Source organism: Vidua macroura, chromosome 9, assembly GCF_024509145.1.
Source record: "Vidua macroura isolate BioBank_ID:100142 chromosome 9, ASM2450914v1, whole genome shotgun sequence".
Classification (NCBI taxonomy): Eukaryota; Metazoa; Chordata; class Aves; order Passeriformes; family Viduidae; genus Vidua; species Vidua macroura.
The window spans coordinates 32,912,677-32,936,335 of NC_071579.1; the positions used below are offsets into that span (position 1 = coordinate 32,912,677).

Consider the following 23,659-nt stretch of genomic DNA (forward strand, 5'->3'; position numbering starts at 1 on the left):
TGTAATTTCTCACAATGGTGGCTGCCTGTGCCCCCTCGGCGGCGGCTGACACCCAGCAGCGTGCCTCGGAGCCCAAGGCAGCCTCCTCCGAGGGGACTTGCAGCCGGCGGCGCTGCCCGGCTACCACTCGTCTTGCCAAATCCCGGGCCGGCTCGAGTCCCTCCTCTCGGGGGCAATCGCCAGTGGGGCCAGGAGCAGGCTGCGGCAAGGTTCGTCCTCCCGGGCGCCGCGGCTGCCCGCCCGCTCTGCCCGGCACAGCCCAGGTGCCCATCGAGCTGCTCCCGCAACCGCGGCGGATCCCGGGCAGACGCGGCACTGCTCGCCGGGCGTTCTCCGCTGCCGGCCGTTGACTCTCGCCTCGGCTGCCCCCTCTTCACATGTCCTTCCCGTCATCTCTGTCCTTCCACCGCCGCAGCCCCGACTGCGATCGCGGCCCACGGGCCGGAGAAGGCTTGTACGAGCCCCGGGGCGGGGGCGGTGCGGGACGGGGGCCCTGGGAGCCCGAAGCGGCGCCGGCTGCTCACGGTGCCGGGCAGACCGCACGCCGCGGAGATCGCGCTCAGCTGGACACGCTGACCGCGCCGCCGTCGGGCGCGACCGCGGACCCACCGGGAAAGGGTTCCGCGGGGCAGCTAGGAGAGTACAGGGTTTCCACAATACCTGCGCGGGTCCCGGAGCAGCCTCCCCCCTTCCCCGGGCCGCGTAGTGTCCTGCAGAGCAAGCTGCAGGACGAGCAGACGGGTGCTCACGGCTGTCGGTGGCACTGACCCCAGCCGGGTGCGGCTCCGGTGGAGAGGGCCTTGGAGCAGCTGGACAGCCTGCGGGGGCAGAGATAACTCCTAGGGAAGCTCTCCTGCTGCCGCACCCCTCGGGTGTTTCCCAAAGGCTGTCCAGGGAGTGGCTTCCAGCTGTGCCCTGTCCGTATGGAGGACAGCCGAAGGAGCCGAAAATTTTCCGAGCCTACTGCGGCCCCCGGGCCCCGGCCTCCCCTGCACAGGCTATCCCGCCTGACGGCCCGGGTCCCCTCCAGAGAGTGATTATTTATCGCATGAATAGAAGTGAAAGGAATAAGGCAGGCAGACACGATATCTTTCGGGTCCTCCAGCGTGGAGTTACCGTGCTCACCGATACCAGGACATCCTTACGATGTTGTGCCTGTGTATGTGTAAACAACTCGCCATGGTTTCCAGTTTGTCTTTGCCTTCCATTACGTTAGGGGCAAAATGCTCTTTTACATAATCTGATAGCTGCTCTAATTTCCTCTGTCCCCAGCACTTTCCCTAACTGAGTGACAGTGTGACACAATTAGCACAGATGCTTAAAAAGTCAACTTCTACATCAAGTGTTCACCGCGATTTCAGGAGCACAGAGATGCAACACTTGACTTGAACAGGCACGGCTTTCATCCAGATACTACGTTCAGAGTGCAGCGACCAAGAGCTGAAATAAATGAAGTTCCACACTGGTGTGTCGAAATTACTCCCTGCACTTCTGGTCGCAGTGCAAGGGCCAGCGCTCTAAAAACAAGCAGTGCTGCATCTCACTGATTCCTTTCTTGCCATCTGCCTCCCCGCCCCAGCCCCCTCTTGAAGGGAAGGAAAAAAAATGCTCAAAAAAAAAAAAAAAAGGAAATTGCATCAAATTCTTGGTCTTGGTAGGGGAACCCCAGACTCAGGAATCCAGTTAGGAAATAGGATTTTTTTCCCTTTGATTGATCTTGCCACTCACAACTAAGCAACACAGAGCTCTACACTAGAAGAGCCGTGAACAAAAGCTGTATGTCTGCAGACCTGAAAGATCCTAGACCCGCAATCCGGAGACAGACAGCCCGACCCAAGGAAAGTGCATTGCATTGATTTGGTAAACGAGTCACTGGTAAGAGACTGGGTTCATTTCCTTCCCGTTAAATCAGCCCAGAGTCAATTATTCCGGGCTAGTCCAAACCCTGCATCTTTTACCACTGGCTGGGATCAGTGGGAGTGCAAACTCACAGAGAGCAAGCCTGAGGACGCTGGCTCGGTTCTTTCTTCCACAGCCCACAGAGGTTCCACAGCCCAAGACATGGCGATCTACAGATGAAAAACCTCTGGACACTTGCAGGTGTACAAACACCCAAGTAGTGCAGAGATGTTTGAGACAAGAGAGGGGAGCTTCCGGGGAAGTGAACCTTGTCCCGAGGGTGTCGGGCTTCCCTTTCTGAACCGTCCCGCCTCTCCGAGCTCTTCTGCCAGCAGCTGCTGGGGGGACATGGGGTGGCGCTCCGCTGAGCGCTTCCCCGAGGTCCCCCCAGCCCTGCGACGCGCCCGTCCCGCCGGCAGCGCGGAGGGACCCGCCGGGCGGGCGCTGGGATGCGCGGCTCGGGCACCGACAGCGCCATGCCCAGCAGGACCGGCCAGGGCTGGGCACCCGGTTAACGTGGCCCTAGTCTCGGTGCCCATTTTTCGTAAGCTGACCACAGTGGCGGTATTCATTTCTTACAGAACTTGTTTTAGCGGGAGAACCGGTGTCGCTGAAGAAGACTCCAGAGAGAAGCACCCAGCCGCATGCACTTGCAGCACGGTGCAGTCTCCGATGAAGGAGTCCGTGTGCCAACACCCTCTCGTTAAAACAGCCCTAATTCTCCGCGTTCAATATTTTCTTCGTGCTGTAGCGTATCGTCAAATATTTAAGAGATCTTTCCTACGTGCTATGTGGTCAGCGCTCCCACCTATAAACATCTTGGTATAACTCTTGAGAGAGGGAAAGCAGAATCAGATACAGACCCCGTCGGAGGGTTCCGCTGGAGTCCCTCGCTCTTCTTCGCTGTCAGCCTCAGCAGGATCAGGCCAGGGCCACCCTGCCCACCGCCGGCAGTTTCCCCTTCCCTCCCGTCTCTGCCGAGACCGCGACGACCCGCCGAGGGGTCCTACCCGGCGCCCCAAAAGGGGACACATCCTTCCGATGTGCACAGAGACGGCAGTGGGAGAGCAGGGTGCGCAAGAGTCGGGAATTCTCTAGAGCCTGCGTGTCTGCCCGTTTCCATCTCTTCAGAAAACGATGCAGGAAATATTCACTAAAATATCGAGGGCGTGTAATTTAAGCGATGAAGTTTAGACTGGACTTCGGAGAGATGGCTGATAAAGGTGTACGGCCCAAAGTGTATCCCGGATAACTAAGCCCATATACTTCCCACGTCCACCCCGTACACGTTATCGCGTTTCTGACGGCTTCTCAGAAATAACGCCTCTCTCCAATTAGGTCGGCAAAACCGCTCACCTCTTGCGAAGCCCCTCCGGCCATAACAATAACCCAGATCTGCTGACGGACTGTTCTCTGGGCGCGTTTTCCTCCTGACTCCCCGAACCTCCCGGGGCGGCCGACCCAGCCTGCGACTCCGCGCAGCCATCGGAGAGGCCCTGGGTGAGCCCCGCCAAGCACCGCACCCCTGCAGCGCGTCCCCTGCCCCGCCTCCGTTGAGACCCTCGCACTGCGCGGGGCTGCCCCGAAGCCTCGGGGCGGGCGGAGAGACCGGGCGGCCAGTGCAGCCGCTCCCGCTCGTCACCTGGCGGAGCCGGCCCCGGACACGGTACGAAACATGGAGATCTCCCTCACGCTGGTTTTCCTCCAACACTGCAGTGTGAATTACCGCTGCTCGTTATCTCACGATCGCCGCGGGAAACAACGTGCAGATTGACTTTGTTGACCCCTACAGCTTTATTTCCAGAGAGAAAAGGCGCGTAGGAAGGGGGTTGTTCCATAGAAATCTAACCCGCAGCCCTTCTCGGAGCGCGCACCAACCTCATTAATTATCTCGTTGAAGGTGCAGGAAAAGCAAAGACGATTAACAACCCTGACAGTGCTCCCGGCCGTGCCCGATCCGCCGCGCCCGGGCTCACCACGGGTTCTCATCACGGTGGCCCGGCCCCGTCGCAACGCATCCCTCGGAGCCCCCCGCCAGGTGCTCATTCTCTGTCGTGCTACCTGCGACAGACGACAGTAGTGCTGTCGTGCCTCTGTCAGTCACGGATGGGGCGATCCGCGTGGGGGGCAGGATGGGGGCTCGGCAGGATCCGCGCTGGTCCTGCTCCGAGCCGAACGCTCCGCTCCACCCCGCCGCGACCCGCGGGGCCGCCCGAGCACTCGGCCGCTGGCGCCCCGACCTGCACTGCTGCGGACAGGGAGCAGAGCCCAAGGGGGACCCCTGCTGCGGGGGGGCCTAGAGCGCGGCGGCGAGGTGCGGTTACCGGACTCTCTGCGGGGCCGCAGCCCGTAGCCTGCGGGGCGGGTGCTCGGGCCGGATCGGGGGCCTCATTTAGGTCGGAGTTTGAGCGAGCACACCCCGGGTCCTCCGGGGAGACGCCAGATACCAGGCTCCGGATCAGCACAGGTGTTGGTCAGGGCTGGGCCGGCGTTCTCCGTGTTCCCTATCGGCGCCCGGTGCTCTGGACGCCGGGCCGGGCGTCAGTCGCGCTGCGCCGAGCCACGTCACAGCCATCGCAAACCCCAAAGCCCTGCTTGCCTCGCTGAGGCAGCGGTGTCAGGGACACCGAGACTGGATGTCAGCGAGATTCTGCCCACGGTTAGATCGGTTAAAACCGCTGGACAAACGAATAATTGACGGGACGTCCCGGTTTTACCGGGATTCGGCACAGCCGAGTTACGGTTCCGCAGGATCGGGTCCCGGGATTTGAAACAACGATCATCTTTTTTAGAGGGAGAACAGTACGGGGCTTTTCCTTCCACACAGCTCCTCAAACGCAGAATTCCCTTTTATCAAATCCATCATGTTTATAAAAGTAGGGGCAATTGTCTCAGGTCACTTTACTGAGGCTCAACAGCGCGTCCTGCATCCATGGTAAGGCGAAGCTGAACCGCAGAGGTGAGGGGAAATACGGAAACTAAACAACGAGTTTAATTAAAAGCAGCTGGCTGGTTAAACACGTGCCTAGAAACAGATACCCGGTTATTTATCTCACCTGCGAAGGACAAGCTACTGCTTTATTCTCCTCTAACGTTCCGAGAGCACCCCGGTGGTGCTTGGTGTGAGGGAACTCTGCGGGCAAAATTCGTGATCGTGGAGAAAGGGTGCCCGTAACTCCACGGAGAGACACCAGCTGGTTCTGCAGGTAGTGAGGGACAGTCGCCTCCTCACCCTCTGTTCGCGGTGGCACCGGGACACCGGTGTTAATCAGCCGCAGCTGTGGAAGTGCTCCTCCGGCTCTAAGCTCCCACAGCTCAGGTCCTTCTGTTTTAGCTAAATGAGAAAGGTTTTATTACGGAAGGTGCAAGCAGGAGGTGAGGTAGTGAGATACATGGAGGAGCTGTGAGTTTAAGCTACAGGATTCGCTTGGAGTTTGGGATTTAGGAGTGTGAGAAAATCGCTCACACTGGCTCTCGCTTTCCTCCGTGTTTGTTTTCTTCGCTGATAGGGAGATGTAACTGGAACGTGTGCTTAGACTGGGGTGATGGGGGGAAGCTGTGGTAAAAGATTAAGAGAAGTGAGGGGGTTCTCAGGGGGGTTGTTTTTTGTTGTTGTTGTTGATGTTGGGGGGTTCCGTGCCTCCTCCCCTAACTAAATCCGCACGGGCTCGCTAGTGGAGATAACGGCCCCGCCGCGCTGGAAGGCGGGTTCTGTGCAGGAGGTGAGGCCAGCGGGGCAGGTCCACCCACTTGAAAACAAAACTTTTTTCCTGCAGGCGCTGAGAGCAGAGACCAGCGCGGGGTCCCCGGAGCCGGCTCGCCGCCCGCCGGGGGCTGGTATGTGGTAGGGCAGGGCCATGTATTGGAAGAGTGACCCGATGTTCGTCTGCAGGCTGGAGGACAAGGACTTGCCCGCGCTCGGGGGCCCGGCGGAGAAGGTGCGCGGGCGGGGGGGGGCGGCGCGGCTCGGGCGCCTGGCGCGGCCCGGCGGGTCTGGTGGCCTCGGCCGTGGCGCTCCTGCCGGGTCTCGCGGACACTGCGGCCGCCACCAGGCTCCTGGTTGAGAGCTGGCGGGACCCACAGGCGTCGGCGGGCCAGACCGGGCCGGCGCGGAGCTCCTGGGCGTGGCGGGGCGCTGACCGTGGTCTCCCCGCGCTCCCGCAGGCCAGCCCCGCAGCAGCTGACGAGGACTCCTGCTCTTCCTCCGCTGCCCTGTCACCCTCCTCATCTCCGCGGTCCATGGCCTCAGGCTCGGGCTGCGCCCCCGGCAAATGCGTCTGCAGCAGCTGCGGCCTGGAGATTGTGGACAAGTACCTGCTCAAGGTAAGGGCGCCGATCCGGAGCCCCCTTCGTGTGGCAACTTCCCGCACCGCTGAAGCCGGAGGGCGGCCCGCTTAGGTAGAGCCTACCCGGGGCGCCGGTAGTGCCCGGAGAGCCTCGGGGAATTGGCCCCGGTGGGATCCGAGGGTACAGCCCTCCGGGTCGCCCTATTGCCACGGGTCAGCCCTCCCCTCCCCGGACGACGCGGAGCTGCCGCGGACAAGGGAGTGCGAAGTCCCAGCGCGCTTGTTCGCGGAGTTCGGGCCAGAGAGGGGACCCTAGCTGCTGTCGGTGTTTCGGGTGACGCTACTTGTGCTGGGCTGCGTGCTCCTGACGCACTGGGAGAAGTGGGGAAGCGAATGGGAACGGGGGGTCCCGACCGCGGTGACTCCTGCGCGCTCTCGGTTCGACGGCGACGGCGCGACCTGCATTTTACTGAAGTAGGTCTGGGGGGGAACGTCGTGAGTCTCAAAGCCAAAACTGCCTCTTGAGAAATGGCATAAATTATTCCTGCAAAAGGAGATTAACTAACGTATTTGAAGGAAGCGAGCTGCGTGCGTGCAGAGCAGTTCTCTTGTCTTAGAAATCAGAACCGAGAAAGATAATTTAAAAACAAACAAACAAAACCAAGTGACTTTCAACATGAAGTATTACTGCGGGGGGAGGGGTGAGAGGGAAGTTTATTTGCCTTTCGTATTATAGCCGTTAAAATTATTCTGGGTCAGATTTTTGCCGTCTTTCCTTTCAAAAGTGAGAGTTACGATCATGACAAAAGTCAGTTGATTCCGTTAACCTTAAACAAAGTTGTTGTATAGTTGCAAAGTGATAGTGGGTGACACCCCTGGAAGCGCGTCTGTGGTGTTAATAAATAATCCAGTTAGGTCTTGGCTGAAGTGAGGAGGTTTAAGGAAAATGCCTGTGGGAGCTAGTGTTCACTTAAAATGGGGCTGGCACAGGAGCTGCCATGCATCCCTGGTTCGGGTGACCCTGTCCCCCTTGCAGTAGCCTGGGCTGGCACAATACAGGCAGGTGAACAAGGAACAAAACTGACTTGAACTCAATTTCACTTCTTTTAGCTCCCGTGACGTTTTGGCAACTCACATATAGTTTACTGATCACTGCTATCTCCTATCTGAACAACCAGGATAACGGGACTTGGAGCGAAAGACCTCTAAGTTATTTAGTCTTGAGTTTAAATTAGCCGTTACTGCTTCTTGTGTAGACAGAGAGGAATCGATGCTGGTATGCTACTGTACAACAGCAGCACACCTTTCAACTTCATCCCTGTCAGTTGACAAGTAAGAACACGGACAAATGACATTAAATGGGACAACCACGGAAGCTGCTGGTGTCCTGCTCTTTGAAAGAGCGTGGATCTCTGAAGAAGAGGTAGTTGGCTCTGAGTGGCTGGGATGTCAGCTCACATTGCATAGAGCTGCGTGCCGGGGCTTGGTGCGGACCTGGGGAGGCCCAGGGAGCCTTGGCATGGCTGCAGAGCTCTGGCTGCAGGGCAGGTTCTGTCTGGCTCAGCACTGCTCCTCCATTCTGCGGCCTTTCTGAGAGATAGCTGGGAGGGTGAGTTTGGTGACAGCTATCAACTACTGTCAACAGTTTCATATATTGGGGTGTAAACTTGTCAGCATATGGGAAGGTGGCTGCCAACAAGGATAAGGGTTAGGAAAGTATTGGGCAAACTGCAATATTACAGCCTGAAGAACAACTGAAATGGGTGATCCCAGCATGGGTGTTGGAGTCCATGCCTTGCCTTCTCTGAGGTTTGTCTGACCATGCTCTGATGAAAGGTATATTCCAGATTACCTCAAATCTGCTTTTCCATAGGGAATATATGGGCTGTTTGGTATGAGATGAGAAATTGGCTCAGCGGGGAAAAAAAAAAATCTAAACTTAATCATTCTTTGGTTTTCAGAATTCCTCCTATACAGTATGGGATTATCCAGAGGGTTATTACTTAATTTTTGTGGTCACTGGGAGTCTTGGGTTGTCAAATGATTTATTTAGGTGATGCGCAATGTCTGCGCAATTAAGAGTTCCTTTTATAGGAAAGCAGAAATTAAAATAGTTGCTCTCATTTTATTTATTTTATGTGCCCCAAAATTATATGTAAGTTTTTAAAAATGCTGATTTCTACTGCATTCCATGACTATGTTTAGTTTTGCTATTGACATATTAAAGAAATATTGAACTTGCTATTAAAACACCTGCTGCTGTCTTGAAACTCAGATGCCATTCACCAGTTTTGCTTTAACAGAAATGTGACAAATGGAGGAGTGGTTCATGGTGTGTTTCTATTTGACAGATGTTTTTTCCCTTCAATACTCATGTTTTAAAATTTTAAATAACATTGCAACGTTTGTTTTTTGTTAGGCAGGAATTTATGCAGACTAGGAAATAGAAGTGTGTAAGTTTGTTGCCTTCCCAAGGTCACATAAGGCCAAAACTTGCTCTCTTACTAATGCTATGAGAACAGAACTGGGCCCAAAACACCTGCATGGAACTTGTATCTCTTGCTTCCTCTTCTACTGCTTTTAATTACAAACCCATGAAAGTCTGAAGACTCAAATCAAACTAGTTTACCTTCAATATACATGCAGTTCTATAGGGAAAACGTTTTGCATTCAAGATAATTTTTCTGTGAATCATGGTGCATAAAACTTTCGATCATTTCCAGAGAAAAACAAAATTTGTAAATATAAAATGCAATATTGATAGTACAGGTACTGAGGGGTGGTTTTTTGTTGGGTTTTTACAGGTAAACGACCTCTGCTGGCATGTGCGCTGCCTCTCATGCAGTGTTTGCAGAACGTCCCTGGGAAGGCACACCAGCTGCTACATCAAAGATAAAGATATCTTCTGCAAACTTGATTATTTCAGGTATATCATCCAGGAATATAATTTATCAGATAACTTGTTATACTTGCTTGTTGCTTTTCACTTCAGCCATAACTGAAATTCACTTGAGGCTCTTTCCTTTTCACTTGCTAGGTTTATTTTCAGCAGTTTAAACTCTAACTTTTCTTGCGGAGGGACTTGGGGAACTCTAAGTCTGTGTAATGTGATTGCCTGCTATGTCTCCAATCTGCCCTTCCCCTGTTGCACATAGCTTCTGTATTTATACCATCACTTATTTGTGTATGCACCGAGGGGGGAAAAAATGTCAGAGTCCCTGCCACAGTGTGGTTGTAAAGAACCATCCTTGGATAATGCTGGCTGAGAATGTAATGCAAAATTGAGTTTATCTGTTTGGAGTAGTGCTTTACTGATGTGGGGCTTAAGGCATCACAAGGAGCTACATAATCAACCCAGAATAAATCCCATTATATTTAAAAGAAGCTTTCAGCAGTTATACCTTTCTGTGATCAGTTTGATTTAGAATGTGATTATTTCAAAATTATGGCTAATCTTGCAAGGGAGAATATTATTTGTGTTGGCAATGCAGTATTCAGGATGCAAAGTCCTTGATTCAGAAAGCAGTAAAAATTGCTGCTGTTAATTTTGATGCGATTGCTAGTACTTCTCTAGTTAGATTGCTAGACTAAACTGTTTCTGGGATTCTCATCTGTGCAGTGAATAGATTGCATACAGCTAGTCAAGTTTGACACAGAGTGGGAGGGGGCAAGCTGAATGCTGTAAACTTCTGAAAAAGCTAAATTTTGTGAGACTTGAAAAAAATTTTAGTCTGCAAAGACCTTTGGGACAAATTCTCATCTAAATAATCAACATACTTTCCTCTTCAAAGAGAAATTCTCTAGTGTAATAAGGCAGATTTTTTTTAGTGAATTGAGGAAATAACTATGAAGATGCAGGTTTTCCCCTGTCTGCTGAAGATGCCGAAAGATTAGTAAAGGGGTAATCTAGCTAAATATGTTAGTTCAGACTACCGCTAGAGTAATGTGAAATACATTTGAAAAATTGGAAGAATTTTCTACAGTCTGCTTTTTCCATCTTTCAGCTTTTGAAAAACAGGAAGAATTTTGAACAGTCTGCTGTTTCCATCTTTCAGCGTTTAAGAGTAATTATCTTTATCAAAGGAATGATGAGAAGCTATGAATTCATGTAGCAGTTAAAATGCTTCGGTTTTGCTCTTTGACTTCTGAAAATACCAACGTTTGTATTTCAGTATTGTCTTGCCTTAAGCTATCATATAGAAACTTGCTGATTTTCATTTTCTGCAATGCCAACACAGTCATGCCGTGGGCTTTAGCTGCGCTGCCACAACCCGGTCACCTCTAATCCTGCCGGAGCTTGGCTTTGCCCAAATTGGTGTCTAAGTTTCCCCAGTTGCCGTTCTCATTGCAGGCGCTACGGCACCCGCTGCTCCCGCTGCGGGCGGCACATCCACTCCACCGACTGGGTGCGGCGGGCCAAAGGGAACGTGTACCACCTGGCGTGCTTCGCGTGCTTCTCCTGCAAAAGACAGCTCTCGACTGGAGAGGAGTTCGCTTTGGTCGAGGAGAAAGTCCTTTGCAGAGTACATTACGACTGCATGTTGGACAATTTGAAAAGAGAAGTTGAAAATGGTAACATACTGCTTGTGTTAAGAACTATGTTTATGGTTCACATTTAATGAAATTGTTGGGATTGACTTCATTTTCCATACTCAGAGATAATTGACTGTTTTACTAAGACTGGAAGCACAGGTACTTGAATCAAAGTAATGGTAAATTATTTCATGTTCAGGGCATTTTATTTGTTTGTTTTGGTTTTGCTGTTTTGGTTTAGGTTGGTGGGGTTTTTTTGTTTTTTGGAGTTTTTTTGGGGGTTGTTTGTTTGGTTTTGGGTTTTTTGGTTTTTTTGTTTGTTTTTGTTTGTTTTGTTTTTTGGGTTTTTTGGTTTTTTTTTTGGTTTTTGGTTTTTTTTTTTTGGTTTTTGGTTTTTTTTTGGTTTTTGGTTTTTTTTTGGTTTTTTTTTTTTGGTTTTTTTTTTTTTTTGTTGTTGTTGTTGTTTTTTTAGTCTGTAGAACTTGTTTTGTACCCTAAGGAAAAAAAAATAACAGCATCTCCTCTTGATAAAATAACATCTTAGATTTATTTCTTCCCTCACTTGCAAGGGAGTTGTTTAGGGCATAATGTGTTATGATGCTAGATCAATTGAATGTTGAATAGATTATGTTTTTTTTAAGCTGAAATTCAGCTGGCCAACTGCTGCTGGTTATTGTTGGAGAGCAGTCTGACTTACAACATCATTGTGAATGTTTAGAAGGCATTGTTGTTTTCTTTTTAATGTTCCAGGTAATGGGATTAGTGTGGAAGGAGCATTACTAACAGAACAAGATGTTAATCATCCAAAACCAGCAAAAAGAGCTCGGACCAGCTTCACAGCAGATCAACTCCAGGTAGAGACAGTGCTAAAACCTTGTGTAGCTCAGGTTAATTCAGCGTATGGGTGCTGAACCAATATAAAGTTTTATTCATACAGGGGGAAAGAAAAGCTTGAATGCTTTAAACTATTTCATAAACTATCAAGACACAGCATGTTTGTGGAAGTTTAACATGAAATAGTACTCTTCAAGCTCTTTATTTCCCTGGGGGAAGGTCATAATTCTGAAGAGTGGAAACAAAAAAGGTGCTTCTATTTAATTGAGCAATTAAATCTAATTAATCAGCCATTTAAACCACTAAGCATAATGACAACAGATTATTTTTTTAGATTATATAATGTGAAAAGTACTAAAGATGGATACTGTATGTGATTTCAAGACATTAATAGGATTGAAGTGGGAATTGTTGTAGTGCCATTATCTCCCCTGCTTTCCAGGTTTCTTGTCTTTTTGTTGCCTTGACAAGAGTTAACTCCTATTGAGACAGTCCAGAGCTATTTCAAACTCTAGATAACCACTTAAATTAGCTTTCAAGGGAAAAACTCTAAGATAGCCCCACCCCAATGAAAGAGGGGATGGTGAGACAAGATTTAGCGGTTTTAACCTGTAGTGAGAAAGAAGCTGCGACTTTTTACCTAATCCTGGCTGTACATCCTTGCCTTCAGTTTAACAGGTCTGTTGAATTTCTGGTCACAATGTGAGTTGTTTTGTTGGCCTGTCCTCTTATAGTGAAAGCAGTTGAGAAACTCATCTTGAGATGTAATAACATGTGAGGTGTTAAAGTGGTGCTATAAAAATGGGCATGGAGCTGTTCAAAGCTTGGGTTCCTATTGTAGTCATGACTGGAGACAGGAAGTGGTGTTAATACAAAACAAGCACATAAGCAATAATCCAGCCAGGTGCACAGGGCAAGGGCTCTAGACACTGAGCTTGAACTTCAGCAAAAGGGAACTTTTTTCCCCGGCAGAAGCTGAAAGGGAGATAAGACCAGCCATTAGGATGGGAACTGTATTCAGGACTTCTTCCCAGCTGCAGTCATTGAAACGTCCATGTTCCCTTCTTTTCCTGTTTGAAATAGATTGTAACATTTTAAGATTGTAACATTTTAAAGTAGATTGTAACATACTTTAGCGGGTGTTTGAGGTGTTGTGGCATCCTGTTATTTAATGATACTTTCTATCTGCTTGCTGCACTTCTGTACCTATCCTTGGGGCTGCTGTAAGACTTTACTTCCAACAAGAGAAGCATTGGTGTAAGTGTGCTGTCAGAGTGGCAGCATGTAATTACCTCGCAAAGTACTTGTAGAAAAGAATGTTTCTTGATGGTTTTGTTCTTTAGCGCCTTCCAGGACCTAAAAGGGCTCCAAGAGAGCTGGAGAGGCAGTTTGGACAAGGGCCTGGAGTGAAAGGACAAGGGGGAATGACTTCCACTGCCAGAGGGCAGGGCTGGATGGGATACTGGGCAGGAATTGTTCCCTGGCAGGGTGGACAGGCCCTGGCACAGGGTGCCCAGAGCAGCTGTGGCTGCCCCTGGATCCCTGGCAGTGCCCAAGGCCAGGCTGGACACTGGGGCTGGGAGCAGCCTGGGACAGTGGGAGGTGTCCCTGCCCATGGCATAGGGTTGGAACAAGGTGAGCTCTTAAGGTTCTTTCCAACCCAAACCAGTCTGTGAGTCTACGAAAAATGACAAAAGTAAACTGTTTCTGAATGTGGAAAGAGGTAGTTTGAATCTTCAAAGATGAAGCAAGGCAAAGTTTGATGGGCCAAAAATCCAAAAACCAAAATAATGCTTTGAAATTGCTGAAGATACCCTGCAGAAATCCATTAAGCCCTACTTTCATAAACAGGGCAAATCCTTAAAACCTGTGAAAAGTCTTCAGGATGAAGGCCAAATTGACATTTACTTCCTCAAAAAAGGTGTAATTTATATCCTTAAGACAAGTGCTGACTTCAGTTTTCTGCGAAAAGATGAGTAACCAAACCACCAGAAAGGCCAGGTCAGCCACGGTGGAGCCTCTCTTTCTTGGTGAAAGGCAAAGGAAATACAGAGCATTCCTGCATCCTCCATGGAGATGACAAGATCAATTGCTCCATATAACATAGGATGCAGATAGTGATTGACAAGTTCAGAGTGGTGGATCATGGCTCATGCCTTTTTTATGCTGTGGTCTGCTGCTATAGGTGTTTGTTGAGCATATTTGAGTTGCTTTGCAGTGAATTTTCTCCTACAGTTCTTGTAATGCAATCTTGCAGAGGACTTCTACTGCCAAGCAGAACGGATTTCTCTAATTTCTGGTAACTGTCGCAGCTCACTCAAGCATAGCAAGGACTTGTACTTTGGCATTTTGTGGTTGGTTGGTTTCATTTTTGTTTGGTTGGTTTTGTTTTGTTTGTTTCAATGTGTTGGGTACTCTTTAGAGGCTAGTGACCACAAAAAAAAAAAAGTTTCCTGAAGACAGGCGAGTAGTAGTACCTTAGTCTGAGAAGACTGTCTAATGTGGCTTTCAACACAAATGCTCCTGAAATCTCATCTTGCCTTTTCAGGTTATGCAAGCACAGTTTGCTCAGGACAACAATCCAGATGCACAAACACTTCAGAAACTGGCAGAAAGAACAGGCTTGAGCAGGCGTGTTATACAGGTAACAGTGTGAAGTTCCTTGACTCACAGTCTGGTACTCATCCATTGGAAATGCTCAGCCACAATTTTCTTTGAGGTTATTCTAACACAGAAAAAGAACCTAATCTCTTTTAATTTCGGACAACATCCTTAGTCAGGAATAGGTCTAGAACAAGCATCGTAATGTGGAAAACTTGCTGTATTCCTCTTGCACTTTGTGTTGAGGGATTAAGTCTTCTAAGAAGAAACTTCTCAGCCTAAACAGTATAGAAATTGGCATTAAGTTATTCCAAATACCTATTTGACTGCAGTAGTCTGTTCTTAAGACCCGCACTCTTTTGGAAAGTGTCTGGTATGACATTAGAAGCAAGTGGATATCTGGTCATTTATTCTAGAGAGCAGAGTTAAAATATATACCCATGACAACCAAAACTGAAACACAAACTTGGAATCCTTGCTTGAAGATGTCTCTCAGCAAACATATGGATGCATTTTTATATGTAAATGTGATTTTAAAATATAATACAAATTATATATTTATATGTTAATATAAATAAAAATAAATTTTGACCTGCCTTGGCTCATTCTAGCCTGGAAGATTGACAGAGTGTTTCTATAGAAGTGAGGAATCTAGCTGCTGCAATCAATCCTTAAAAAAAAAAAAAAAAAAAAAAAAAAAAGAAAAAGGAATCTTGTGTTCTTTTCCATGTGAAAAGGCCAAGTGGGTATTGTATGTGAAAGATGCTTTGCTGTCAGTAGTTCCAGGCAGGGAGAAGACTCTGTCTGGGATGTGCTGGGTGGTGTGGCCCAAGTAGAGCAGGGCTGCAGGTGATGTTGCTTGGCCTGGGGGCACACTGGCCCTGGGAGGTCCCAGCCCCTCACTGTGCCAGTCCTTGTCCTTGCTGGGCTGCTGGGTACTGAAGACTCATTCCTGACTTGACCACACTTGTATGTTTAGAATGGGTATTTCTCCATTTGGACTGTCAGCATTGTATCAAAGGCCAAATTAACTATGCAAACTCAGCTTAAGATAAGCTCCAAGGTTGTTGTTGTGCTAGTATTGAATGCAATCTATCAATGTGATGTACATTTCCCTCTTTTTCAGGTATGGTTTCAGAATTGCAGAGCACGCCATAAGAAACATGTTAGTCCTAATCATTCATCTACTGCTCCTGTCACAGCAGTTCAGCCCTCCAGGTTGTCCCCACCCATGTTAGAAGAAATGGCATACTCTGCATATGTACCCCAGGATGGGACTATGCTCACTGCTCTGCACAGCTACATGGATGGTAGGTATAACAGCTTTTCTGTTTTTCTCCTCATAAAAACATTATCAACTATAGCAAGAACAGTTTACCAAGTTCTAATTAAAGAAAGCTAATGGATATACCAGTACTGTACTTGCTATCTGCACCTCATTAAGAAAGCAGTAGCCCTTCACTGCAGTAGCATGGCTGAAGATCTGAGTATGAAGACCACTATTTGTGCTTCTTCTAGACTATTAAAACAAGAATAAGAAATTAAATACTTATTTAAACATCTACTTCACATATTTTAATAATACTTACTTTTAATGAAAACTGTTTGCCACCTGCTCCCTGGCTTTTGTCTTATGGACTGTGAGTACGCTCAATCCAGCAAATTCTGAGAGCTTCAGCTTTCCTCTCAGTAAAGCACAACGGGAGGGAGGGGGAGAGCCTGGTGGTCAGAAGTGCTTCAGTCTTTGTTTGTCTTATAACCCAGCAAGTCAACAACTTTGGCTCCTATTTGTGATTAGGAGGGACTGTGAAGGTTTTGGGAGAACCATGCTGAGCCGCATTTGTGGCCTGAGCTTGTTTTCCTCCAGAGCAGTGGTATTAAGGGTGGCCTGTGGGTGGAGGAAGGTAGATGCTGGGTTAGAAAAAACACAACATGCTGCAGGGTCGGGACAGTGAACTGTTGTTACCCAGTGGATTTACTGACTTTTAATCTTTTGCTACTTTCAATGAAGTTGACTGGTAAATGTTTCTGTTTTTGTAGCTCATTCACCTACAGCTCTTGGACTTCAGCCTTTGCTACCCCATTCAATGACACAACTGCCACTAAGTCATACCTAATTCCTTTTCATCAGGGATCGAAACTATTAAAGATGTAACCTTAAGTCATAGTGTATTGAAAATATCATTGGAAAGATATTAATGTTAACTTTCTATTTAACACCCAGAGCATTTTCAAGAAAAATTTTTGCCCAGGTATGTACATCTATTTAGCCTGCAAGACACTTTTATGGATTCTGCATAAGTAACTATTACATTGTTTACAAGCCTTATTAAAACCTTTTTGTATTGTCTGGAAGTAGTCCGCTCTAGTTGTGTGTGTTAATTTATTTGTCATCAAAAGAGCACTTTGCCTAAAAGAAAGGACTGACAATTGTGCAAAATGTTTACAATTCTTTGTGAAATTGTAGTTTATCATTAGTTTGTATTTGTAAGTTATTGCTAAAAGTATTACCTGTATTTGAGTTGTATACAGCCTATATGTTAAAGCTTATTTCTGTGAGTTTACAAAAATAAATTTTGGTTGCAAATATTTTCAAAAATAACTGAATAAAGTTTCTGCTGTAGCATGCCAAGCAAAAATGTTGCTGTGTCTATGGCTGAACTGTGATCATTTGTCAAGTGCTAAAATTGAATCTTCAATTTTAAGAGAAGGTCCCTGGTATATTGAGGAACATTACACTGAAGTCCTTCAGGAGGGCTCATATCTATTTCCATTGATAGTAAAAATCATTTAATGGACTTATATGGGTCTTGAAACACTCCAAATATGTGCTATACAAGTGGGTACATGCAAAGCAATGCTTTTCTGAGGATGCACACCTGGCGGAGAGGGAAACTGGGGACGTGTAGGACAGATTTTAAACTGTGTGCTTTGGCAAGTGGAAGACCTGAAGTCACATGTGCTTTAACATTTTGAATCTTTCTTACTTCAGCTTTTGTTTTCTTCCATGTTTTTATCTTGTGATTTTGTTAAGCAGGGCAATAAATAAGAGGCAATACTTGAACAGGCTGCTTTTTAAAAGTAAAATCTAGTTTGGCATTTTAACTGACCAATATCAAACTGCATATGAACAATGACTGGAATTCAGTCAAATGCACTAAAGTCTACTGTGTTTAGAGCTGTTAATGTGCTAAGACTTACTAGTAGAGCATGTTTAGGTACACTAATTTGATGCACAAAGGTTACTACAAATTCAACAGGTTTTTATTTTCAAAGACTAGCTTCCTTTAATGACTTAAGACAGTTAGATTCCCCCTTGCTCACTTAAACTTTATTTGCATCAGAGGAAACCATACTTTGGAATGGTCTATGTGTCCATATCCCTTTTTTTCCCTCTCCTAACTATGCATTAGTGTCTAGTCTGTGAAATTCCTTAATGGTGCTGGTCAAACCATTTAAATTTGGAAAAGGTAGTGTTCTCTGTTGATGACTTTTGTGAGTAGAACTTTGATGGCAAGCTCTGAATTAATAAAGTTCTGTAAGTTACATGCTGGCACTGTTTTAAGTGCTGCTCATAGATGTCTGAGTTAATCTGAGTAGGCAAAGCATCTCCAGCGATTTAAGACTTTTATTAGCCTGCCTTTTAAAAATATTTTTTTCAAAAAACACTCAAGATGGAGGCTGTAGTGGAACTTGACTGACCTTACATTTTATTTGAGCATATATAACTTCTAAGTTGAATGCCCTGGGGAGAATACTGAATTCCAGATGCCATTTTCAGTACCTAAGCTAGCTCCATGTATCTGCATGCTACCAAAGTACATGTGTAGCAGTAGACAAACTACTTTTTGTTCATTTGTCTGATATGCTGAAGTTTTAGCAGTTAAATGCTAAATAATGTTAATTTAGATGTTAACATAAATTGGTAATTTGAAATGCAACTTGGGCTTTTGCACTGAACCCCTTTAAGGAAAAGTAACTATTCGGTCTTATTTGAAGACCTGAGTAGCTTCAGGTTGCCTGAAACAAAAGCAAGTTCAAGCTTATTTATGAAACACCTCTTTCTGTTCAGTTCCAAAGTCAGAACATGATTAAAATACATGGGGGAGCAGTTTTCCTGTTTCCCTATGAAAATGGGAAGCAGGAGCATTGATGTTTTGCTACTGTTGAGTGCATGAGCAGATATTTGCTTATTAAAAAACATGTGAGATATTTGTGGGTGGGGGTGGGAAAATGCAGACTGCATTGAAAACAGGAGACTGCAGCAGAGAATCTGGGCTTTGAGTCTTCCTTTGCCAGTGCCAGAGCTGTCAGCAGCTGGTGTTGGGCTGACGCAGTTTCTTTAAAACTCTGCCATACTGCAACAGAAACCAATCCCCTTTCTGAATGATGTAACAGCTGCCATCACAAACTGCACCAATGTTATTTCCCAAGTTAATCTCATGGAAGAAAGATGTCTCCTGCTCCAAGTCTCCCAAAACCAAAGGTTATTACTAAAATAGGGAAAACTTAGGACAAGTAACAGTATACTAGTATATTAAAAAATTACACATTTTCTTATTTTAAAATTAGGCCATTGCATGTTTAAGATAGCTACTCCATTAAAAAAAAATCACACAGGGAAGAGTTTGAATTTTGTTTAATATAAGTTAGCAGGTCATTCAAGTAAATTAATCATAAAAATATCATTTAAATACTATGTAAGCTGCAATACGCTGAACACAGGAATCAGTAACAGCCACTTTTTTTTTACTATTTTCAGAAACAATCAGCAGAAATACTAGCATTCCTGTAATATGGATACAGGCATTTAGCCAAAATATGATATTAAGATCAAAGAAGTGTATATCTATGTTATGCCTAGTTAAATGCATAAAAATGTTACCTTTCAACACGCACTTTGATCTTCAGTGTTTCTGCAGGAATTTGTACAGGTGACTGGGAGGGCTGGCATGCTCAGAAACACACTCCGCTGATACATTCAAATATGCCAGTGCAGGTTTATCATAACATCAGTTTAGAAAGAGTTGCCCCTGCAATACAAGAGCCACTAATATAAAACTCACAAAGACTTTAACAACATTTTTTTAAACTCTGGTGACCCAGAACCACTACAGCTGACTGTTATACTTTGATTTGTTAATCTATTTTGGGCCATTGTTAGTGTTCTCAAAAAAGCAGCCCACTTGGGACTTTAAACATACCAATGTCATGACTGTTCAAATTGTTAGTATTTCTGCAAGAAAGTGGAACTTTGTAAACTAAAACAAACAAACAAACAAACAATAAGTAAAATAAAAATTACAAAACCCTTATGACATTATCATGTGGAGCAAAATAAGTACAGACCCTTCTCCTGGGAGGACTGAGTCTTTTCCAAACTTAGCCTCTTTCATTAAAAGGCTAAAATTTAACTCTAAAATTAAAACAGATTGCCCAGAGAGCCCAGCCAAACCAACAGAAATGAGAACCTGGGACTTAATGAAATGAAAGTTGATTCACGACAGGAAATTGAGTTGGTCAGATGTGTTGAAAATGATGGCAACCAGAAACTACATTACGAAGCTTCATATAAAACAATCCTTCCCGTCTTTAAGCCATCTGCAGATGTGCGGATTTGCAAAGGAACATGCCAGGTTATTGCAGAAAATGCACCAAAAGCAACATTCATCTGCAAAGTCAAACCACAAAGATGGTACATATCAGACGCTGGCTGAGACAAAACCAGAAATATTTTCATCCCATATTTATGACCAGGGTTGACTGTAACAGGCCAGTTACATTCCCATTTCCTTCTTTAGCAGAAATTTCAGTCAGACCATACCACTGCTGCACTGTTACTGTGGCCCAGAGTAACTGCAGCACAATGACAACTCGTGCTGCTAGAGCAGAGTGAGGCAGCCTCTTTTCCCCTCTTCCTGAGCAGCTGGCATCAGAGCCAGAGAGGGCACCTCCATGAGCAAGATGCTCAGAACATAGGTGCTTCCCAAAAGAAGCCTACTGACTGAAAATGAGTAGCCATGCTGCATTCCATCAAGTGGTGACATGGGTCACTGGTCCACATTCCAGGGCTGCTGGGGAGACTTGCACCATATGACATTCCTCTTGGCTAACCAAAAAGAACAAACTGGGCAAAAGTAGGATCCCTAGAAAAGACTGGAGAGCAGACTGCTGGTGGATGAGAAAAAGCTCCAGGTAGGCTTTGAATTAATCTGGATGTGGATTAAAGTTTCTATGGCATGCGGCCAACATCAGATTTAAATGTAATGTGAATAGCAAGAAAACCCATAAAGAGATAAAAAAACCCATCAGTCTGAAAACAAATTTTAAAAGAGGCAAGAAAGCAATTTTGTTATTAAACCTGACATTTTCTGAAGGAAGACAACATAACAAATAGCTGCAGTGAGTTCCAACAGGCTGCATGTGTTTACAGGAGATACTGATGTTAGTTCAAAAAATAAAAACGTCCAGATTTTAATCAAGATAACAACATACATATGAGACACACAGTAAAGGTCCTCTACGCTCCAGAATCCCCTTAAAATAACTTCAATATTACAATCGTACCTTCCAGTGTCTGGGTACACTATGTTAGATTCTGCAAGGCTATACATGATCACTTGAACTCAATATTCTTTAACCTACACAATGCTTTACTGCCATTGTTACTTTCTAGCATGAAAAAAAATTGAGCTTTACATCAATGCTTTACAGAACAAAATGCATGTAGGTTTTGTTTGCCAAATTTGCATTGTATTAAATGTTAAAAAGAAAAAAAAACCCAAAACAAACAAAAGGGAAACGAAAGTAAATGTGCTTCCATGGAGATTTACCATAGAACAATAGTGTCTTTTACCTCTTCCAAGCAACTGTAATGTACCTCTTCCCATGTGGCATGGCCTCCGTCAGTCTAGCTGCTAACCTGGGCTAAGGGAACACCAATATTCCTCTAAAGATCACTTGTTCACCTTTCACTATCTAGTTTGGACTGAACTGGCCCACATCTAAACCTCCTAGGCTGTGTCATTCTCCTCTCCATCACAGAATATTCTGAGTTGGAAGGGATCTTCAAAGATCATCAAATCCAACTCTTAGGTGAAGAGCTCATACAGGGATCAAATCCACAACTTTGTCACAAGTTCCCTTTTCCAGCAGCTGCCTACCACCCCTTGTGGTACAGACTTGGGCTGAACAAGTACTGCTATTCATGGCCAGTGACTGGACAGCACAAACCAACCAGTGTCCCCACCAACTCTGATAGCATTGAACCCTTGTTAAAAAATAGCATCATACAATATAAGCCTCATACACACTCATTTTCCCTTAAATGAGATAGGCTGCAACTATGCGTGCACACAGTCTGTATGTGCATCTATTTGCTATTCAGCCACTGAATCCCAAATGTACAGCCATACCAGCTTTCTTTGCTAACTCAAAAACTTGCTTTGCTAATTCAAGTTCTCATTGCAGGGAATGCTGAATGCCAGAAGCAACTTCAGACAAGGCTCCCCACATATGGAATGACTTACAAGGCATACCTTAACCTTGAATCCAAATTCTTCCTTTTTCCCGACTCCAAATAATTGCTTCACTGCTATGTCTGCTGAAATCCATCCCCATCCCTGAAAAGCTTTTGCACAGGGTTTGGTGGTGGCCTTTTTCTTTTCCTGTCCTCCAGAAAAACATATGCAACAAGCCCTTGACCAGACTGGGAGCCATCTGCCACAGGTCATCTGCCTGTGATGCTCAGCCAACTCCTAGTGTACAATAAAGGTTTCTTCACTTGTCACAAAGACAGGGGGAAATACGACCCTGAGCCTCCTAAACTCCAAAAAAGATTTCTGCTGAGTTCTATGGTATCATTTCAGCCATTCACCTTGCTTCATATAAGATCTCAATTCAGCTAAAACCCAGTATGGTTTATTATTACACTGTTTAAAAAAAATTAAATTAAAAAATGTAACAATCAGTCCTCCATCCTTTATAAATAAACCCCAGAATTCCCCTCCAACTAGGAGCAGCGGCAGTGGCCCCTGCCGGGGCCTCCTCTGCTCCCGCATGCCCTCAGCACCAAACGCGCCCCGCACCCTGCGCCCCGCGGCACCAAACGCGCCCCGCGTCCCGCTCCGCCCCAGCGCAGCCGGAGCCGCCCCCGGCCCGCCCCGCACAGCCCCGCGTACAGCCCGGCGCGGTGCAGAAGCACTCCGGCTTGTATCGAAATCTTTATTAGAACAATCCCCAAGAACTGTAAAACGGTGAAGTAACAATAGAATTAAGCACTTCCGTTATCAAAGATGTTTAAACAACAGGATTCTATTTCTGCATAGCAGAAGCAACAGGATTTAGAGCTCAAATCATTGTGCTCGTGTTAATTCGGTTTTGACAAAACAATACAATCTTAAGAATCATATTAATGAAACCTACCTTTGATTTCTTAAACCTCAAAGAGCCATTTTTATGCCTTTAAAACTCATTATTTGGGACAAACGCATGTGGACATTTTGTAGCATAGAGTAACAGACAATTTTAATACTAATAGCACTAGTGTTACTTGAACATGAAGAAACACTCATTTTCTAATTGTTTACAGTGCAGTACAAATTACAAATTACCCCAAAAATCATTGCCTGTATCAAAAGTTTAAAAATTTAGAACAATTTATAAAACAGTTCCAGAATAGGAAATTATCAGTCTTGAAATGGAGAAGGAACTTTATGCTTATAAACACACAAATAGGTGTATTACAGTAATATATATGTAATTTTTAGGTTTATTCCTTCTGTTGTAAGTAGCAAGAGCCCAGTTCTACCCACAGTTACACAGGTACAATACACATGATCATTGTAAACAGAAAGCAGAATAGGCCCTACTCAGAAGTCCACTATACCACAAATTAAAGCTATTTTAAAAATCTACTGTATAAAAATGGAACAGTCTTGCATTATTTTCATTTATTTGCAACACTATTGTCACGTTTTCTTCCAGACCACACCATCAACTTTCATAAACTGTCAACAGCAGCAGGGTGCTGCATCACACAGTGCAAACACATCTGACATCCTTACTACAGTTGATTTTTTGTTAGTCAGTTTGAAATAAAGTGTTGGTTTTCCTCTCTAGCCTTTTCTGTTTTGTAGCCTACATGGTATAAATGAATTTCAAAATGTAAGTCAGGTAAAGCAACAGCCAGTAAGGCACTTTGTCTGCAAGGATACAGCTGTCCAGGCTGAGCAACTGGTCAAAGGGAGACATTCTGGGTTACTCAAAAACAGTCCGTTTATTCTTCATAACCACTTCTCTGACAGCCCATTTGTGGAAGAACACTTACTGACAATTGAAGAATCAGCCTGACATTGCATCCACCAAAATATTTTTCCCGTTCTACAGCAGAACATGCAACAGTAAAATATTTCATTAAATACTAACATTTAAAAGAATATTCAGCATCCTTGGATCACCCAAGAATCATCTGCTGAATACTGTTTGGATAAAAAAACCCTCATCAG

At 45.7% G+C, this 23,659-nt stretch overlaps 1 protein-coding gene across 1 annotated transcript; it reads left to right on the plus strand.

The window, feature by feature from the left end:
- The first annotated feature begins 5,756 nt into the window (after window positions 1–5,756).
- On the plus strand, window positions 5,757–16,777 carry LHX8 (LIM homeobox 8). Its single transcript, XM_053985136.1, has 8 exons — window positions 5,757–5,837; window positions 6,064–6,222; window positions 8,990–9,111; window positions 10,537–10,757; window positions 11,469–11,572; window positions 14,101–14,196; window positions 15,280–15,463; window positions 16,194–16,777. The coding sequence occupies exons 1-8, from the start codon at window positions 5,757–5,759 to the stop codon at window positions 16,268–16,270; spliced, it is 1,044 nt and encodes a 347-aa protein (XP_053841111.1). The 3' UTR covers window positions 16,271–16,777.
- The last annotated feature ends 6,882 nt before the right edge of the window (window positions 16,778–23,659 follow it).